The sequence below is a fragment of the Pygoscelis adeliae genome, unplaced genomic scaffold (genome assembly GCF_000699105.1).
Source record: "Pygoscelis adeliae isolate BGI_AS28 unplaced genomic scaffold, ASM69910v1 Scaffold87, whole genome shotgun sequence".
In the NCBI taxonomy this organism is placed as follows: domain Eukaryota; kingdom Metazoa; phylum Chordata; class Aves; order Sphenisciformes; family Spheniscidae; genus Pygoscelis; species Pygoscelis adeliae.
In genome coordinates, this window is record NW_008825098.1 from 1,642,882 (window position 1) to 1,652,629 (window position 9,748).

The following is a 9,748-nucleotide window of genomic DNA, read 5'->3' on the forward strand; positions in this document are numbered from 1 at the left end:
AATTGGGGGGGGGGGTGTGTGGATGTGTCTCTTTTTTCTTACAAGCAGTACTAGATAAAGCTGTCTCAAATAGTAGGATGTCCTTCCAGAGGAACCTAACTTGCCTCTGCTATTTTATTCAGGTGTCTGTTGAATACATCAGAGAAACTGGTTGTGAGTGAGAAAACCTGTTGTTGGAAACAAGTTTTCTGTGGCCTTCAGCTTTGTGTTGAGTGAGCTAAGGCTTGCTGAGTCTGGGACTCTGCTGGGAGAGCTCAGAAAAGAGGAAGAACTGGAAAGGACTGACGGCAGCTGACAAGGGGCTGAGCTGGGGTCTGACCTATGTGGAAACCAGGTGGGTCTGACCCCCGATGTCCTTTAGGGTCCTAACTCTCCATCTCTCCCGCTCTCTCTTTTTCTTTCTCTCTCTTTCTGTCTTCCTATCCCTCTCATTCTCCTTTTTGCTTTTGCTCCTTTTCCTCCCCCTCCTTCTCTCCTCTCCCCCCCTTATCTTTTCCTCATTTTCTCTTTTTCTCCCTTCGTCCTTTTCTCTTTTCTCCTTTTCTTTCTCCTTATCTCTTTTTCTCTTCTCTATTTTTTTCTCTTCTCCTCCCTCCCCTCCCCCTCCTTTTCTTTCTCTCTTCTTCTACCTTTCTCTTCTTCTCTCTCCCTTTCTTTTTTTCTCCTTTTTTCCTCTTATTTTCTTTCTCCTTCCCCCCCCTTTTTCTCTGTTTTTTGTCTATCTCTTCCTTTCTCTTTCTCCGCCTCTTCTTCTCTCCCCCCTCCCTGTTTTTCTTACTCCTCCTCTCGCCATTAACTAACAGTTCCCATAATTACTTCCCTTTGTGCTTCTTTGTCAGCAAAATAGCTATCAATATTACTTCCAATAGGACAACCTAAGCAATGAATTTAGATATATCCCATTTCATTCAAGATGATCTACAAGTTTCCCAAGCCAGTTAAATCACATCTTTCCAAGTCCTTACCTCCAAAGACGGACCCTTTCCAGGTGCGACCAGTGAAGAGGAGCATGGGGTCAAAAGTGATCTTTTGTGCTGCAGGGGGCACTCCCACAATCACACTGACTCCGTAGTTGTATTGGCAACAGGCCAAGGCTGCAGCCTGCATTTGAAACAGAGGGACACCCCAGAGTCATGCAAGATTTGCTGCCGGGGCACAAAGTTTGAATTGCTCCTCCTCCTCTCAGGGCTCAGCTTGCAATTAATTTTTTGTAACTGAAACCACATCAAACAATTTCCATTGTATCTGCTCACACCATTGTATCTGCCGTCATGGGTTAGATATGTCCTAGCTTTGTTCTCCTTCCCCTTTTTGTCTTAGTCATTAGTGATAAGCCGCTGTTGGAAAGCAAATACTGGGCTATGTGAAATTTAGCCACCCTGGTTAGGCCAGGGGACTACATTGAAGGTCCCTTGCCTAAGTTTTTGAGTGTGCTTCTGTCCCTGCATCTCAGTGGCAGATAGCTGGACGTTAAGTCCAGGTTTGAAGTTAGCTTGACACTTTGCCGGTGGCTCTCAACTCCTCACCCTTGGTGCTCAGTGGGTTAGTGAAGAGAGAGCTAACAAGCTAATGCCTCATTTGACCACATCTTTTGGTTGCATACCATGGTTTCGGTACGGCCAATGACCTCAAAGGAGTAGTCCACACCATTGCCGGTCATTTCAATCAACACTTCGTGAATAGGCTTCTTGAAATCGGTAGGGTTGACGCAGTCTGTGGCTCCCAGCTCTTTGGCCTTGGCAAACTTGTCGCTATTGATATCAACGGCAATGATGCGGGAAGCTCCAGCCGCCTTGCAGCCCATGACAACAGAAAGGCCAACTCCTCCGAGGCCGAAGATGACACAGGTGGAGCCTGGTTCCACCTATAATAACCATATAAACATGGCATACTGTTACAGTCTAGGTAAAGTACGATGCATTTTCTTATTATCAACATGTTTTCACTTAAGCCATTTCTTGTAATTTAGAGATTACCTGCTGAGAAGGAATTTGCACATGCATACCTACTAGTGCAGTAGCCAGCTATACTGTTATAATCCTACATGTGACTAAGATAAATTGTCCCAAAAATACATTTCTGAGACCAGGTTTTCATTACACGTCTCAGCTTCAGGTTTAGAGCCACATGTTCTTTATGATGCTTTATATTCCAGTGGCGTTAAGATCTGTAGTGTCACTCCACTGGAGACAGTGCCAGCTGTAAAAGTCACATTTGTGTATTGCTACAAATTATGACTGTTGCATATATAGGCTTCCACGTATTCCTAGACTTAAGTTACAATAAAACAAATCAGCTCTGTCGTAACATTTTTCTAGGGGTGGTAAAGCTATGAGAGAAAACTTAATAGATGGTAATAAGTGTTTTTACTGGATTTTGAATTGAAGACTTCTGAGTACCTTAGAGACAAAGAAACTGAAGCAGGCAAAGAACTAGTATCTTCTTTCCACCCTGAACTCAACAGAGTCTATACCTCCCGGCTGCCATGCTGACGACCCGCTCGCAGGCCACACAATCCTGAACAGACCCCATGAGATACCAGAAACATCCACCACGACACTTACCTTGGCAGTCTGCACAGCAGCCCCATAGCCAGTTGAAAACCCACAGCCAATTAAACAAACTTTTTCCAGAGGAGCAGCAGAATCGATTTTGGCTACAGCAAATTCATGCACTACTGTGTATTCAGTGAAGGTACTTGTACCAAGAAAATGGTGAATTGCTTTTCCTTTACAGGTGAATCTACAGGTGCCATCGGGCATGAATCCAGCAGCTGAACCAATGCTGTTTGAAAGATGACCAGAAATAACAGCAAGTGAAATCTGTTGCGTGTGATCAGTTTTGTATAAATAAATATCAAATAATGGTTGTAGGTAACCCAGGAAAACTCACTGGTTTTTACTGCACAGATTACCCTTGGTGCTTAAGCAACTGCTGCACTCCCCACACTGTGGAACAAAGAGTGGAATAACCTTGTCTCCTAGAAATAAAACAGTAATGACAGAGAATTAAAAAAGGTAAACAAGAAGCATGCAGGTAAAAACATGAAGCAAGTGTATTTAATCCCTAGGCAAATGTGCACTAGGAATGCAGTGCTGGTTTTATTTCCTTCTGCTGCCCTTGGAAGATAAACCATCTCTCTCTGTTACAAAGGACATCATTAGGGCAAAGTTATGACAACTAATTTCAATATGCAAAACTCCTGGTGTCTTTCATAGAACTGAGTCTGAGCTATGTCATAAAACATAGCTACTGAAGTACTCATTCAGCAGTTTATTGCGTCTTCTACTTAAAAGGAAAATAGTAATACACAGGTAAAGAAACTGAGATAAAAATTGACATCCACTAGGACAGCAGGTTGGAGTGCCAATATAACAGGGCTGTAAACCATGCATACAAAGAATGGGAAATTAAGCATTAATTTGCCAGCCCTCTTGAGTCTCTTTCTTATTTGCAGTCCTATTACTGTTGCATTGGAGTAAAGGTAGGTAAAAAATTTGTCAGAGAAGCAGTGACACGCACAAGCTAAGACAACATCTCCAATTCTCTAGCACAATTATACGGTTAACAAAGTAGCACATAGCTTCCCAGTGCAATTTTTTACTGCTGCGCGTTTTCCACAGCAACCATGTATGGTAAATCCCTAATAATCTCTAAACAGGTAACCCCTAATACAGATCAATTTGTGATTTGGCAGGTCTAAAATGTGGCTAATCCTTGACACGTTGAAAGTCAAGGGAAATCTTTGATTTCCACTAAAAAATGGAAAATGCCTACAGAACAGGAAATGTCCCCACTACCCCGACCCTCCGTTAACTTAGAACTGTGACATGGGCTTAGTAATCATTCTGCTAAAGAAACTTTGCACGTCTTGGAGCCTTTTTTAGAACTTGAAGGTGTAAATTAAGCAACATCTGAGAGACGTGATTTTGTGCGTGTGTGTGTTCAGGCCTGATGTTTCAGCTCACCTGGAAACACACGGCAGCTAGAATTAGACAACAGGGTGATTTATGAACCCAGACGTAAGAGAAAAAGCAGCTAGAGCTATCACTGAAATTTGCAATATTTGTTTGGAGTTAAAGCAGAAATCGCTAATAAAACTTTTTCTTATTATACATACCAACCTGCTTTGGACAGACTTCATACTTGTTGCCAGTACAAACAAAGACACTGGAAGTACAGAAGTCTTAAAAGTGACCTACTTAGGTATTGTAACAAACTGCCTGGATAAAATTGAGCATTTCTATGCAGATTTTGTTCACTACATATTTTGTCTTAATAATTTAGCCCTTGTTAGAATTTGTTCAGTCCCATAGAAGTGTCTAGAAAACCCGCCTCATCTTGCAGCAGTTGGAGGAAAATCAGCATCTTTCAGTGACTTCTCTATCTACACACTGTGGTTCAAAGAGAGTGTAGCGAGAGGAGCATCTGGTCCTCAGAGCGATCCAGCCCTCAGTGAGCAGTGCTGACTCACCTGCACCGGTGCTGCACACAAGCGAAGCCTGCAGCAGGGTGGGCACCCCAGTTGTGCCTTGATACTTTTAAAGTGAAGTAATTGAGCACACGGACACAAGTTCTGGTCTACTGAAAAGTCAATGGATTATTTAGCCGTTAGCAGAATTAAAAGAAGGTGCTTTGACATGTTGTCTAGTGCTTTGCTTTGCCTTATTCTTGAGAGAAATGAGCTGTGTAAACTGGATTTAAAGAACCTGCAGCTAATACTTGATCTCCTGTGACCAACAGCAAAGAATCTGTGTTCTTAATCCCATGACAGGAAAAGCACTATGTAGGTGGAAAGCAAGCTGCAGATGTTTTTGCCGAAACCAAAAGAAATCGAACAGAAAATCTGAAAATAAAGCAAGATTTGGAACTCAGAAAGATGTAAACAGCACGTAGTGTCCTTTAAAGTATCCTTGAAAAAACTCAAAGTTGGAACATTTTCCTCTGCAGTACAAGTACTCACGCATGTAATCATCTTTGACTTAAACAGGAGTCTGGAAACTCAGCACAGGGTTTGTGTTCAGTGCTGTTGCATACCTGGTTTGATTGAAGTTACTCCCTGCCCAACACTCTCCACAACACCAGCTGCTTCGTGGCCAAGAATTATTGGAAAAGGCATAACCATACAACCAGTTACCACGTGGTCATCAGAGCGACAGATCCCTGTGGCCACGATCTGATTTAGAGGAAAGACAAGAATATTTCAGCACTTAACTATGTCATGTCATATGCGGAAGTGAAATAATATGTATTTGGAGAAGTCACTGGCTTCCCTCAAAAATCACATATGCACGCAATAAATCTACAGGTAAAACACTTTTGGTTGTGTGATTCATGATTCTCACGGTTTGTATTAGTCTTTACTCTACGAAGCAAGGCTCCTTCGTGAATGTTTGCTATGCACTACTGAGCTCTATAGGGAGTCTCATTGATTATCTGGCAGAACCAATGTTCTAGCAGTACAATTATATATGAAGAACAGAATAAAATAAATTATTCCTAATATTTATATATAAATACATAAATAGAAAAAGTTTGTGATGTTATAGAAATAGTACAAAATTATGTAAATATAAATTATCACATTTTATTTATAAACATAGAAATATATAAATTTTATATTCCTTATATTTAGGTTATATTACAGTATCTCATATAATAGATGTTATAGAAAATGTGTATTATACAATGAGGTAATATTATATATAATTACATTACAATTATATATTATTTATATATTTTAAATATATGCATATGTTAGATATAAAAAAATTTAGGCTACGCATAGTATTTTATATCACATATTGCCTTCTCTTGCAGGTAGCACTGCAGTATTTCTTTTGAAACATTCAGGTATGTCTTTACAACTTTTATTCCGAGAAATGGAGTTATCAACCCCATGAGAGTGTTCTCCTCACTTGAGTAAAACTTGAAAACTGCTCTAAAATGAAAACAGCTGCTGAATTCCACTGAGAAAGTTCCTGAAATGTAACAGATGCTCAATACCCAGTTAAAAAAGGAAGCTCCCAGCCCTACTGAGCTATTTCCTAGCACAGATTCAAACAAAGTAAAAGAGAATTTCCTGCTCCATGCTATAGGAGATTTGGATTTTTGCCTTGTACTGTAATTTTTTCAGCCTATTAGAAGACAGGTGTCTTAGTAAACAAAAACCCAACCACGAAAAACTTTTTTTTTTTTTTTTAAAGAACCTCATGATCAAGTTTAGGACTTGAAGCATGTTCCATAGGAACTCACTGAATAGTCGCTACTCACCTAGTGAATGTTTTCCGACTGGATCCTAAAAATCTATAGAAATAATTCTGATAAACAGCAAGATAGAATGCAAGTCATAACAGTTGTTTTAAATTTTATTTTTAGTACCTTTATACGAACTTCATGTGATTTTGGTGGCGCAACTTCCACCTCCTCAATAGAAAAGGGTTTATTGGCTTCCCACATTACTGCTGCTTTGCATTTAATAACCTGCAAACAGAGCAAAGAAAAAGGGAATGGCATTTGCATTTGCAAGTCACCACACAGACGGATTCTTTCTTGCATTTCTGCATGTGAAACTCATGCTCACATTTGGGGGAGGAGAGGGAAAACTACAGGAACAAAAACCCCAAACCCAAAATGCAACAAAAAAGCCAACACCAAAGCACAGTGTAAGCCCACTTTTTTCCCCCACCAAGATCACGTCTGACTTTGTTCATATTTCTGTCATATGAAGTTTTCAGCAACATGTCTAATAGTCTCCTAGGATAACTGGATACCTTATCCATCCTCATTGCTCCTTCTGTTTCTAACTTCCTTGAAGGATTATTTTTGCCATGTTGGATTACTGGTGTATATTTGTGTCTTCTTGGAGATGGCACAGTAAATGATGCCATATATCAGGTTGTGATAAAGTCTGTATTGCCTAGAACTGCCTGTGTCAGGAACTGACAAAATTGCTAAAAAATGGAATTCAGAGCCTAATACAGATTTATAAATATATTATTACAGCCCAGGTTCAGCCATGAGGTGATGGCTGAGAGGACACCTATGTAAAATGACGTAGCACTATGCAGAGGTAATCTTGAAGAAGCAACAGTCCCTTTAGTGCAAGATTATCCATGCTAAGGTACCTTGCTTCTCAAAAGGGATATTTAACTCAGGTGGGGTTACTCCCAATACCCAAGACAGCTTTTTTTTTTTTTGTCTTTTAGGCTAAAGTTTGTCCATTAGCTCCACAGGCTTTGTCCAGGTGCTAATGGGCCTCTGGGCTCCTCTGATCATCTGCCACTGAGCGAAAAACGCACTCAGAAGAGAGCAGCGTTGTCCACTCCTCATCCCAGGCTCTCAGACAGAGGGAAGGCTCAGTTTCCACTCTGCAAACTCACTTCTAGTGTACTCAAAGGTAGTGGGGCCCCTCTGTCCCCGTATTCATTCCTGTTCTTCCTTGGTGGTCTCTGCCCATCCCAGAGCTTTAAATGACTCCAGGCCCTGGGATATGATTTTCCATGTCACTCTTACGGGTGACACTCTGTTAAGTCCTCAGTCACTCTATTAAGTCCTACTGACCGCAAGCGTTCGGGTGGCATTAGCTTGAGAGGGAAATGGAGGCGAAACGAGTCCATGATGCAAGGAGTTTAGCACACGCATAAGTATCCTGCGTGACTGGGAGCCTGGGACTGGGACAACTTAACACCAGTGTGCTGCAAAGTTCTCAGGGGGGAAAAAAATAAAGCAACTTTTTAGTATCAAAGCTTTTGAAGTAGAAGTAGAAATAATGTCTAATTATCAACAAATTGTCAACTGGTAACAAAGAAAATAATTACCAGGAAATACTAAACATATGAAGTAAAATAGCACACTTTCAGCAGCCAGACCCAAAGTGGCAATGAGCACAATGCTTTGAAAAAGACAGACTTAAGAGAGGTTTGCACTAGTTTAACGTTTCATGTGTCAAATGCAAGCACGATTAGTAAAGAATTCACAAGTGAGGCCAAAGATCACATTCTAAAGGGCCACATTTTCAAGGAAACTTACTTAAAAAAACCCCCACAACTGGCACATGCAAACCACATGTAGTGTTTATAAGAACAGAGGTAGCCAAGAACTGTGGGTTGCTGAGAACAAACAAATCTCTCCTACAATTAGACATTGGTTAACTATGTACTGTTCTGATGGCTGAGTCCCTGTGAACTTTTACTGACTATAACAGGATCCCACAGATGCACCAACAGCACACGAGCACCCGTTTCATCTACTAAGGCAAGCACTAGCTGGAGTCACAGGTTTTTTTTCTGCTCGTGTGTTCTACCAGCCTTACAAGTTACTGCAGCACGGGGAGGGTAGGTGTATAAACACACCCCTGTTACAGAGCATAAGGTTATGCTGCTTGGTCATGTAAACTGCACAGTAACTCACATATTACTCCAAGATAAATACAGTGAAAACAAGGCAGTTTAGTCACATCACACTTAATTTACCATGCTCAGTCCAAGGCTTGGTGGAGGACTGAGCTTGTGAATTTACCTACAAGTGAACTACAATTAATTTTGCACTTGCGGTATCTCGGAGTTGAAGAGAGCATTTTTTTTTTTCCTCTTGTTTTGTTTGGTTTTAGAATAGTGAAGACAGCTGGCAGTAACAGCAAACGATCCTGGCACTTTTTTAAGGCACATTCCAGCAAGGTACATGCCTTCAGGCATTTTCCATCTCTGGGTTCCTGTCCATCAACCTCTCTTGCATGTCTCTGGGTGTATGTTAGCATCTCTCAGGTAGTGCAAGAAGCAACATACACTGTCTTCAGCAGTGGCATTAACCTACATCTCTCCTGTCACTTACTTTCTAGCAAAGATGTAAATACTCATTTCAGTCCCAGCTCAGTACTGCATTGCATGTGATACTTACTTTTGGTCTCCATTAACTTAAGCTCCAGACTTGTTATACGCATATTCAAATTTAATGACTGTCCTAACGTCAGCACAATTACACCCTGAAATTTAACACAATATTAACTATGTCTTTTTTTTAGAAAACAAACTGATATGAATTATAAAGAAGCTAAAAATAGTTTAAACCAACCATGGGATCTCAGAATGGAAACTGATGGAGCTGGTAAATACATTGATCTGAACACTTACTACATTGTATCATATTTTAAACTGTCCAATCAGAGATTAAAAATAGTTTGCTAACCCTCTGGGGAGGTTATTCTCATTCTGGTGCTGTTACCTTATGTTGCCTCAGTGATTAAAAAAATAAATAAATTATTGCCTTGAAGAGTGTAACAACCATTTCCTGGGAGAGTACAGTGGCTTGCAAGTAAAGGCAGCTCTCCTGTACCAGCTTCCTCCTAAACTCTTATCTGTGCTATACCACCAGGACTTACGGCATCCTTGCAAAGAAACTGCATTTAAAAATGCATTACTCAGCTGCAGCAAAGAAACTTTTCTAATATAAACTTTTGCTTACTTTGCCTGCCGTGCTCATGTTGACCGGTGTGTCTGTTTCGAATCTTGCCACCGCTGATTTCTTGCACCAAGAATTCAGTCAGCTGCAAAGCAGTCAGGTTGCTGATACCACAAGTCCAGTCCAATACACTGGAAGCCGGCCTTGTGAAGTGCCCCTGCAAGTGCACTGCTGTGCCCTTTTAGCCAAGCTCAGAGTCCCACCCCTTAGTAAGCCAAAGCGCTAGAAAGAAAATAAACCACCCACCTGCTGAAACCTCTCTTTACAGTGCTTCTGTCTTCCCCAGTGC

At 40.9% G+C, this 9,748-nt stretch overlaps 1 protein-coding gene across 1 annotated transcript in view; it reads right to left on the bottom strand.

Annotated features, from left to right (window-relative positions):
* LOC103919512 (alcohol dehydrogenase 1) overlaps positions 1-9,480 on the bottom strand; it is an 11,549-nt gene extending 2,069 nt beyond the window's left edge. Inside the window, exons 1-7 of the mRNA XM_009327031.1 lie at positions 9,463-9,480; positions 6,382-6,483; positions 5,038-5,176; positions 2,893-2,980; positions 2,565-2,784; positions 1,604-1,864; positions 966-1,101 (exon numbers count right to left, since the gene is read on the bottom strand). Coding sequence (XP_009325306.1) covers positions 966-1,101; positions 1,604-1,864; positions 2,565-2,784; positions 2,893-2,980; positions 5,038-5,176; positions 6,382-6,483; positions 9,463-9,480 — 964 coding nt within the window. The remainder of the gene's footprint in view (positions 1-965; positions 1,102-1,603; positions 1,865-2,564; positions 2,785-2,892; positions 2,981-5,037; positions 5,177-6,381; positions 6,484-9,462) is intronic.
* Positions 9,481-9,748: the final 268 nt, after the last annotated feature.